The sequence below is a fragment of the Magallana gigas genome, chromosome 6, assembly GCF_963853765.1.
Source record: "Magallana gigas chromosome 6, xbMagGiga1.1, whole genome shotgun sequence".
In the NCBI taxonomy this organism is placed as follows: Eukaryota; Metazoa; Mollusca; class Bivalvia; order Ostreida; family Ostreidae; genus Magallana; species Magallana gigas.
The window spans coordinates 12971257-12981337 of record NC_088858.1 but is presented as its reverse complement, the minus strand read 5'-3'; the positions used below and the strand labels follow the sequence as shown (position 1 = coordinate 12981337).

The 10081-nt window shown below is 34.4% G+C and overlaps 1 protein-coding gene across 4 annotated transcripts; it reads right to left on the bottom strand.

Moving 5' to 3' along the window:
* Positions 1–114: 114 nt before the first annotated feature.
* Positions 115–9946, bottom strand: LOC105320395 (leucine-rich repeat-containing protein 74B). Of its 4 annotated transcripts, none has more exons than XM_066087683.1 (12): positions 9770–9946; positions 8046–8219; positions 5918–6320; positions 5389–5579; positions 5113–5220; positions 4488–4631; positions 4081–4248; positions 3759–3953; positions 3186–3281; positions 2624–2893; positions 2424–2509; positions 115–411 (listed from the first exon to the last, which is right to left on the bottom strand). In XM_066087683.1, exons 3-12 carry the CDS (start codon positions 6318–6320, stop codon positions 267–269), a joined length of 1806 nt encoding a protein of 601 aa, XP_065943755.1. In that variant the 5' UTR covers positions 8046–8219; positions 9770–9946; the 3' UTR covers positions 115–266. The 4 variants fall into 4 exon arrangements, with proteins under 4 accessions (XP_065943755.1, XP_065943756.1, XP_065943754.1 ...); XM_066087684.1 differs by lacking the exon at positions 9770–9946 and adding an exon at positions 1844–1863 and having other exon boundaries at positions 8046–8548; XM_066087685.1 differs by lacking the exon at positions 9770–9946 and adding an exon at positions 2157–2187 and having other exon boundaries at positions 271–411; positions 8046–8546.
* Positions 9947–10081: the final 135 nt, after the last annotated feature.

The window sequence follows — 10081 nt, the reverse complement described above, 5'->3', positions numbered from 1 at the left end:
CATGCACCTATTAGCTTTTCTATCGTTAAAAAGTTAAGATCCTACAATGAGATTGCCAATCTAACAACATTAAAACCAGAAGAGAGTTCGGTGACTATTTCATAGCCCCCCCCCCCCCCCCCCCCCCCAGCAAAGTTGCTCAAGTACAGGAATGCAATCAATGACTTCACGATGCATGAAATTCTTCATAAATAAAAAAAAACAGAGATACATGTAGAACATAAAATGGTAACAGTGTTTCAATGCCCAGATAAGCAACAAAAAGTCTACGCATAGTTTTCATCGATCATCTTCTTTAGGTACATATCATCCATCAACTTTGTGGAAGATACATTCCTCCCCAGTTTCTTCGCCTCCGCGGCCAGCTTTATTTTTTGTTGTGTGTATGTTTTCTCTCCGATGACCAGTTCTCTGCAAGTTTTAAAAAAACACACTTAGAATTGGTTGTGATCATTCATTTGTATAAAATAGGAATAATTTTATATTTGATCCGAAAAGAAGAAATATTATGATAAGTAAAGGCAAAAAAAAATTTTAGAATTAGAATAAAGATTTAAAAACATTGTGCTTTTATTAGATCCATTCCTTTATCATATTATTAGGGATAGCGAATCGAATTTATATATATTTCTAGTTTGGGTTCACTTTCTTGAAAATGAGTAGGTAAATGAGTGAGTAAATACCATTTCTATGTATGATAGCTTTTAAATATTTTAAAAGGGAAGCAGAAGAGAGAGAGAGAGAGAGAGTAGCTAAAAGCATTCAATTTGTAATCAAAATACTAGTATGAAACATTCACAACAATCCAATAGAGGGAAGGCTGAAGATGGCTCGATGGTCGTGGCCATTTTTAGACTGCATTGATCTCCTTTAGAAGAAGAGCTCCACATCAAATTACAGGAAAGTACCCAATTTAAAAAAAAAGTTTAAAAAAAAATTTTCTTTACTAAATAATAGTTTAAAGCTAAGCAAATCATTTCTTAAAATTTTATGTAGATCTGATCGTTAGTTTGTTGACCATCCAGCCTCCTTAATTTTGATTTAAAACATGCTATTTCAGAGCAATATAAAGATACAGCCCTGTGATTTATCTTCATTAGACAATTTAATGTACCCTGGTACATCTGTTCAGTGCAAAGCGAAACAACAACAGCAATTACAAAATTGTGGATCATTTGATTTGATAGAAGGATGTCGCAATTTTGTGACAGTTCATACATGCAGGCTATTACTGAATAATTTTTTTTCTAAAATTCGATATTCAGATGGAAGAAGACAGCTACAAATATGTTACTAAAACCTCAGAGGACAATAGCGGGATGGGGTCAAAGCCATTGATCAAAGTCAAATTTGCCTCCATCGAAGTCAATCACCGAGGCATTGCCAAATGTTTTTAAAATACTGTAAAACTAATTAGATACACGTATTCTTCATTTTGCTATCAATCGTCAATAAATTATAAATTATATATATATATAGATGTTTGATAATATTGATAAGAAGTTAGTAAATATGAATTCAGAACTACATATATATTAATATTAAAAGTATATACATGTACTATAGTTATACAATAATTGTTAATATATTGATATATTCTGGATGATATTTTCATACATTGTAGGAAAAAAAGGAGAAAAGTACAAAGAATTTATGTTTAGAGAGAAGTAGTGCTCAGTTGTTACCGTTAAAGAATATGGTAAATACAAAGTTCGTCTTTGATCATTATGGCTTTTGATTTCATTTTACGAACAACACTCAAACATGCTGTACCATACAAAGGGGGGAAAAAGAATTCAAGAGCATATAAAGTACGAGTAAGTATTCAAAACGAATTGGTTACCTTTTCCTTTCTTAAGCTCACTAGTTACAGAGAAAGTCAGGAACAAATGAAGGTAAGATATGTCATAATAGAGATACGTCTCAGTCGTAAAGAATGGTAAAGAAAAGTATTTATAAGAAATGCATAACATCATTGACAATAAAAATTCTACGCTTTCCTAAAGCAATATCATAAAAAAGTTTTATACTAGCTCTACATAATAAAGATGTGTCTTTCGTGATTGCGCAAGGCAGCAGATAGATTTACATTGTGCGTGCGCTGCTAGTTTATCCGGTGAAAGATCTAGCTGACTGCTCTAGTCATAAACACTTACTTATTTTCCCTCTTCAAAACTTAATATCGAACTAAATGAAAAAAGCAAAGTTGATATCGCTCATAACATGTACATGTATATAATTATTGACCAAATTGTGCAATACAAACATTAAATAGTGACTTTAACAACAATTTTTTTTCGGGGATTCATATGTTAGATACTGCTCATGTAAGAACGTGAAATATTTTAAAATCCTTGACGTTATAAGGTAATTATTTGTGAAAAGAGTTTTGAAGTCACCAAATAACAACTTGAAGACTTTACCTGAAGTCGATATTACCATCTTTGTTTATGTCCAGAGACTCAATGAGAATTTCAAGCTGCCTTATGCTAATCTTTACACCAGCTTTCTGAAATTCAAATAATACAAAATGTGCAATTAGATACATGTATATGTATTTAGCTGAATTGCTTTCACAACATATATTTTCCAAAGTTTTGACCTGAAACTAAGTATTACGTACTTTAATTCCCATAATGAATTCTTCTTTTGAGATAACCTGGTTCCCATCCCTATCGAAATCGTTAAATAGGTCCACCAGTCTATAACCAGCCTCTTTGCAGTATTCAATGAGTAGTGACATCGGGTTTCGACGGAAGTCGCAAAACGGATCGAATCTAATCGAACTAAAATCAAAAATCTCTCCCACTACGTTACCAAAATACACAGTGAGGATTCGGTCTTTTTCCAAACTTTGCTGGAGTTCTTTAAACGCCGGGGTAACTAGAACGTCCTGAAACAAAAATGCCTACATGTTATATCATGAATATATGTACATTATGAGTACATGTATCTTTCTAGATTAACTAAGTGTTCTTAGGCCTACGTTTAGATGCGGTATTTTAGAAAGCCTCGAGCTCCATGCATAAATTGATTTTTACGTAGTTGAACGAGATAAATGAAATGTAAAAGAATAAAAATACGATAATTCTTTTTTTCAAAAAGAAATGTCATCAAAAAACTTAAAGCAATTTAAAAATTTATATTCACAAACTGGCATATCTATGTGCTTTATATCTCCTCACCGTCAAATCCAGAACACGGATTTCGCTCATGTCGTTCTTTGCAATAACATTCAGCAGTTCTAGAGGTCCCTCACCTCCCAAAGGATTGGACGCCACCTACAAGTATACGTGCTGTGTTACCATAAGTTATTCATATATATTTACACCAAGTATTTTTCCCTCTATTTCTTACGAAAATTAATAATAATTAATAGCTTTGTCTGACAGGACTGAAATCTACAGGCCCCGTTTATCGATTGGCCGTAACCTTCAGCAACCTAAGAAAAATCACGGACTGCACGAAATAATCATGATGATGTAAAATTCCTGTAGGAGACGATTTGGCTGTTTCTTTTACCTAATAATGTACATCAACAATAATATAGTTAATTTTCTTACTTTTAACAGTCAAATTATTAATTTGTTTAAAGAATATGTAAATATAAACAATAAAATTTTTATTTGATGATTCATGCGGGTTATGAGGGTAGCTATCACTGAAAAAAAAATTGATTGTCAAGACTTCGGATAAGTTTTAAACTTTCAAAAAGATGCTACGTGCCTGCGTATGTTTTATTTGTAGTGAGAACTGACCCTGAGTACTTTGAGGGTGTCGTTATGCTGTAGACCCTGGCTGATGGCCGTGGCCCCTGCCTCGGGTATCCGGTTATGACTAAGGTCCAGTTCCAGGAGAGTCCGGTTATTTTTCAATGCTTTCCCCATTGCTTCACTTCCGTCTTGCGCGAACCCATTCATAGCTAAATTGAGTATTCGCAGACCATAGTTCTCCTATTAACATAAAAAAACGCTTACTAAAACAAGCAGAAAATAATGCTGCACATTGTATCCTAAAATGCAAGTTGTATATGCATGTTGCTTTATTTCATTTTTTTTCCCATAGAAATCGAGAATTTACCTGAACACCCTCTGCAATGGCGATAGCTCCCCTTGTCCTAAGATGATTCCAGCTTAGATCAACAGTTTCCAGTGTTTCATTGTTCGTCAGGACCTCTCGGAGCCAGCCAGCCGCCCTTTCCTCGAACTTATTGTTGGCAAGGTACAGATGTTTGATAGAGGAATTTTTCTAAATATGATATGCAGAAGGAGACCATTAAATAAATTACGCTGAAAATATCACTCATTTTGCCTATTTTTCAAACATGTTTTCAAAGTGTTCTATTTAAAATGAAAAAGTTATTGCATAATAAACTACATGTAATCAGTTAAAGTCTTCTACGAGAGGGTCAAATGATGAAGCTTGCGAATTAATCAAGGTTTTTTTAATGATTTAATAGTATTCAAATTTGACAAAAACCTGTTTACCAAAAGCACTCTACATAGTTTTTCAGCACCGTAGTCTTCAATGGAGTTGCCCGACAGATCGAGTGAGTAGATCATGTCGTTTTTCTGTAACATGTCGCTGATTGCCTCTGCTCCCTCGTTGCCTATCCTATTCTCTGCTAAATGCTGCAAACATACATTGTTTTTTATGTTTAAGTATCAAGCATATGTTTTGGTTATAATTTTTACCAAATATATTTTATGTACATGCATATAAAAAGTTCTTCGTCATATGGCTATTAAATGATCAGTTTTGAGTCCACAATGTATTTAAATAAATTAATCTTAAAATCAATCAGAGCAAAAGCATTCAAAAGAATGTTTTGACAAAAATATTGTTTTCAGCGTCTGTAAACAGAGCACATCGTTTTCCTATGATATATTTACACTTTTCTCATGCATAGTATTGGTATTTGTCATTGTACTATCATACAAATAATGTCTCAACAATTGCTGATGTATATGGTAATGTTTAAAATTAGATTTGGCTTCACGATAATTTCACGGAAACTATTATGCTCACTCAAATTCACTAAACTGTGTTAAAAACGTGTTGGTCATGGTTCAATTTTTGTACAAAATATCTGTTTTACATGTAATGATTTACCAGCTCTGTGACATAAATATTATTTTTCAACATCTTCGCCAGATATATTGATCCTTCAGCTTCAATCCAATTGCCTTCCAGGTTTATTTTCTCAATCTTCTTATTCGTCTGAAGCAAATGATTAGAGCACCATTACATTAAGCAATACCATGATGAATAATGCCAATAGCAAACTTAAATAGATTTTCATATTGCTCTTTTAAACGCATATCAAAGTATAATAATTTCAGGAGTTCTGGTTATTCTAAATACTAATACCTGCATTCAATAATATACCTTTAGCGGCCATGCGATGGCCTTAGCACCATTTGGACCGAGTCCATGATATTTCATACTGAATTCTTTTTCTTGTATGTGATTCAGAAAATATGACGCAGGAATAACTCCTGTTTCCTCACACATGTGCAAGTATTTCTTTTCTCCCGTTTTGTCGTTTTCTATTTCCCTTTTGGCTTCGTTGATCCATTCTGAAAACATCATTATGATATTCTTAAGATACCTTCTGCAAGTTCCGCGTACTTAATAATGATTGAAGGTTTCGGACATTTTTTTGTATCCGATTCGTTTATTCTCATCTTAGCTAGCGAAGATGGTAACATTAAATGGATGTATAAATAGAAAAATAAATTGAAAACTGGTATGATAAAAAAAACCATTTCTATTTTCTTTAGAGTATGTCTACACATTTTAACGTGATTATTAACTATACCATCATAGTGATTATTAACTATACCATCATAGTGATTATTAACTATACCATCATAGTGATTATTAACTATACCATCAGAGTGATTATTAACTATACCATCATAGTCCATATCTAAATCCGTGTCATAGTCGACATCCCTGGAAGATCTGCCATCTTCTGGAAGCTCTTCGAAATCGTCGTCACTGAGATCGTCACCAAACTCGTCTTTCAGCGTGTCGTCGTCCTCGGTTTTCCCGTTTCTGCTGACCTCCCCGTTCCTTCCGGGAAACTCTGTGATCAACAGGCTGTCCGACAGCAGAGCGTTCAGGGCCAGCATTTTGTCTTCCATAGATCCCTGGCTATTGGCTGCAGAGGGGACCCTCCTGAACTTGGCACTGCCCCGCAGGGAGGGTCTCTTTCTGTTAGAATCCGAGGAATCCAGGGAGATTTCACTACTCGGTCGACCATTTTCATTGTCGCTTTCTTTCTCTTCAAGTGTGTTTTCTTTCATGTCTGTCATCTAATTAAAAAGTCTCAAATTTGGTTATACGCTAGTAAGCTTATCTCGTAACTTAGAAATGCATTATAACCAGTTCACATTGGTCTCTAATAACTATGTACTATTTGTTTATTTCTTCCCAATGAGTATTTCATATCCATCAAAATCATAAGGTTCCGGTGTGTTTTATCATTAATTAAGAATAAGACAACGCGCTAAACATAAACACCATTTTTAATGCCCTTAATTCAAAATTTGATTTCAAAGGAATTAAAACATTTAATCCTGTGCATTGTCATATAATCAATTTTAGTATTCAAAAATTAGCTGCCATACAAAATCACTTTCTTGGTGATTCCAAAACTATAGAACCTTTTAATCGTCTTAATATTCAAAAGGTTTTTTAAGTTTTTTGTTTAAAGTTCACATGAGGGACTTAATACAATAGCGACACATGCAATCTTATCCGATTGTGGACTGAGCAAGTCTACATTAGCTATCCTTGCAGAGAACCAAGAGAGTTCTTTGCACTTGTGGTCGTCCTACGGCTAACCCAAGAGTACCCCCATGATATGATTAACACCTATATGATCACTTCGTCAGTAATAAAATACATTAACAGGTGTTTCCTCATTTCTTTGCTTTGGCATACAAGTAATTTATACCCGCTTCTTCAAGTGGTTTATGGTGAATTGCAGACAGGAATGAGGGTGCTTCAAAGTACAATTGATATTGATGTGTATTAAAGAAGTCCGTGTAAATATGCACTCCTAGGCGATTTCGTGTATTTAGTTTGCGCATAATGAACAAAAATTTGTTCCGATGTCCTTTTGAGAAAGGTTGTTCGAATTTACAATCTCTTAAACGAATGAAGTACCGGTATGTCTGATCACACAATACTGATGGTCGCCCATTTACAAAGCAAACATATTACCGATTGTTTAAAATTCTATGACTGTATATGCCATCAGAGTTAACGAGTAAGAACAATTGCAACGGCAGCCTTGGTTTCTATACTGTCTGGGTTTCTCTCAGATATAGAAATCTGTTATTAATTCATTGGTTATTAATGGTTTAAAAGTGTCACTGTAAACGCGGAATCAGTCCCCCGTTGTGATTGAATCATTGGGCAAATGGCCGATGTTTGGTCAGAATGTTTTCAAAAGGTCGTTTACCAAATTTGTCGGTGTCACAATGTTTATTTTCTTTTATATATAAAAGCTAAAATGTTTTATTCATAGATAGAGACCCTTATACTTCACTTAGGTCTGGATAAATCATAAAAGATATGGCTATATAATGAGATATTAATGACATTACTTGAATAGGATCGTTTTTCGAAATATGAAATCTGAGACTTGAAACGATGTCGAACAATTAAAGTATTCATCGACCAAAATTTCAGTATTGAAGATGTTAATATGTATGTTTATTCATGAAAAGTGTCACACCATGGCTATGTAAAGCACGAGGGGATTTTTGTTTAGAAATATACTTCTATATATGTATATATAAGAATAAATTACACCTTTGTGTCAAGATTTTTTGCCACGGATTGTAAACGTCTGTTTACAAAGAAGGCGATTTTTGATATACAAAGCTGAATTAAATGCCAGAAAATTTATAGAAAAAAAAAATCAAACATCATGTGAATTTGAATCGGTTAGAGATACAGGCTCTCGAGTGAGTAAATATATTTTGCTATTAACTGTAAATAATCTATTAAAGTAAATAATATCTACTTACCACGAGCTAGTTACAACGGGCTACGGGGAAAAAATAGACAGACCCAAAGTACCCATCTGTTTGTTCTTCTTTCTCTCACGAATTCTCTGTCTACATATTCCAGTTTATAGAAGCGAATTTCCTTTTTTGCCGGTGTCTGGTTTGCAGGTCCCACCGAGCGAAAGTTTCAATGAACTGCAATTGTGAACACAAAGTGATTATTTCCCATATCGTCGATCGGTCTCACTGTGTCATTTAATCTTTATTGTCCCAAGATTAACGCGGTTTAACGCCAGGAAAGCCCCTTACGCCAAAGACGCAAACCTGCAGGTAATCCTTTTTCTGCTGCTATAAAGGGACATCAGACTATGCACTTGTTATATTTTTGGGTGCCCCGTGTGGGACTTTCCTATCCCGGTGCTTTGCCAGAGATGATAAAGAAAGCTCTCGTTGGGGACAATCGATCTGGTCGTTGTTTGCTTTACCTTTCAATACACAGCGAATCCAATTTATTTCCCCATTCTTCTTTTAACTGATATGTATACGTAGGTTAATACACCGGGCGAAAAAATATTAAAGAAATTTAAATGCTCATTACGCAACTATTGGATATTCGGGGATTTTTAATGCACAAAATCGGGGGTCGTTGATAATTTTAATTTAAGTAAATTCAATGGTTTTATCCACCTGCTTCGATCATTTGGGGACTTTTACCTCATGTGATGTAATCTTTAAGCTGTATGTATATAATGTGAGCCAATGATTTATTAAAGTTATTTTTTATAGGAGTGTCATATCCACGACCAAGGAGGTACATTTTGACAATCATCGAACAATGATGGAATTTTAACAAGGAACGTCGAGTATTGTAATTCTTACGTATACACAGAAGATTTAAACAACAAAAAGATTAGTGACTTATTGGGATTGCTCATCAAATTAAAATATCCGTACCTGAATAAGATTACTGCTATTCTCTTTTGAGAAGTGGATGTAGGCTATGCCTGTCCACTTCTCAAAAGAGAATAGATTACTGCATGAGCTAATGAAAATTTTTAAGAACAGAAAAAATATTCTATTAGGTAACACATTATACGAGTATATATTGTCGAGTCTTGAAAATGATCTTGTTATTGAGAGAGAGAGAGAGAGAGAGAGAGAGAGAGAGAGAGAGAGAGAGAGAGAGAGAGAGAGAGGAGAGAGAGAGAGAGAGAGAGAGAGAGAGTTTTAGGTGTTGTGTCAATCCGCTTTGTTGTATGTTGCTCGTTAGCATCATACAGAGAGAGAGAGAGGCAAAGCACTACAAGTCAAGAGGGGGATTTCTCAATCAATACTTCTTTATGTCCCCAATCAGACGCTTGTCTTGAGAAACAAAATCTGGCGCTTTTTCTGCAGAAGAAAGTATTCCATGTATAATTGGAAGCATTTCCGGTTATGTTTATTGCCTTCTTGGACATAAAACTGGAGCAGGGTAGGGGAATACTGCCGTTTGATTACATGTAGTATTGATCACGAAAATCACACCTCAATAAAAATTGCATCTCTATGGAAATCATAAAGGTTTTCCCGCCAATTCTTCTGTGATCTTACTTTTTGTTTTCTTACATTTAAGAAAAGGAATTATATCTAAACCAAGTTGTGCGATAATGATTTCCTTATGACTATATCATTTGTAGCCATTTTGTTATAATAATATTAGGTTTACATAAGTAATATTTTTGTACAAAACAAGGTCAATTTCTTACCTTGTGATCTGTCGCTAATCCTCGTTGTTTTATTAATTCGGGACATCAACCTTCAAAAAAAATCTTTATCATTGTGCAGGATTTGGTCAATTTAAATGGACTTTCTCAGTACGTGTATATTTTAAATCTTTCCAAGCCCTTTCCTATCTTTCTGCACAACAGGTAGATGTGTTATTCAGACAAACTGGATAACAATACTTAATTCTGTTTTGACAAATCTAAGTGGCCAAGAATTATTCACAGCTGAAAAGGCTCTGCATTGTAAATAAACACTGCATAATAGCACAAAGGGTCATTGTCGGAAAAATACGG

What these genes read in the sequence shown, in the direction of transcription:
- LOC105320395 (XM_066087683.1), bottom strand. Translation starts at nt 6,320, where the DNA reads ATGACAGACATGAAAGAAAACACACTTGAAGAGAAAGAAAGCGACAAT. An exon ending in ATATTTATGTCACAGAGCTG is followed by an intron (nt 4,632 to 5,112) that starts GTAAATCATTAC and finishes GTATGTTTGCAG; the next exon opens with CATTTAGCAGAGAATAGGAT. An exon ending in CCATTGCAGAGGGTGTTCAG is followed by an intron (nt 3,954 to 4,080) that starts GTAAATTCTCGA and finishes TTATGTTAATAG; the next exon opens with GAGAACTATGGTCTGCGAAT.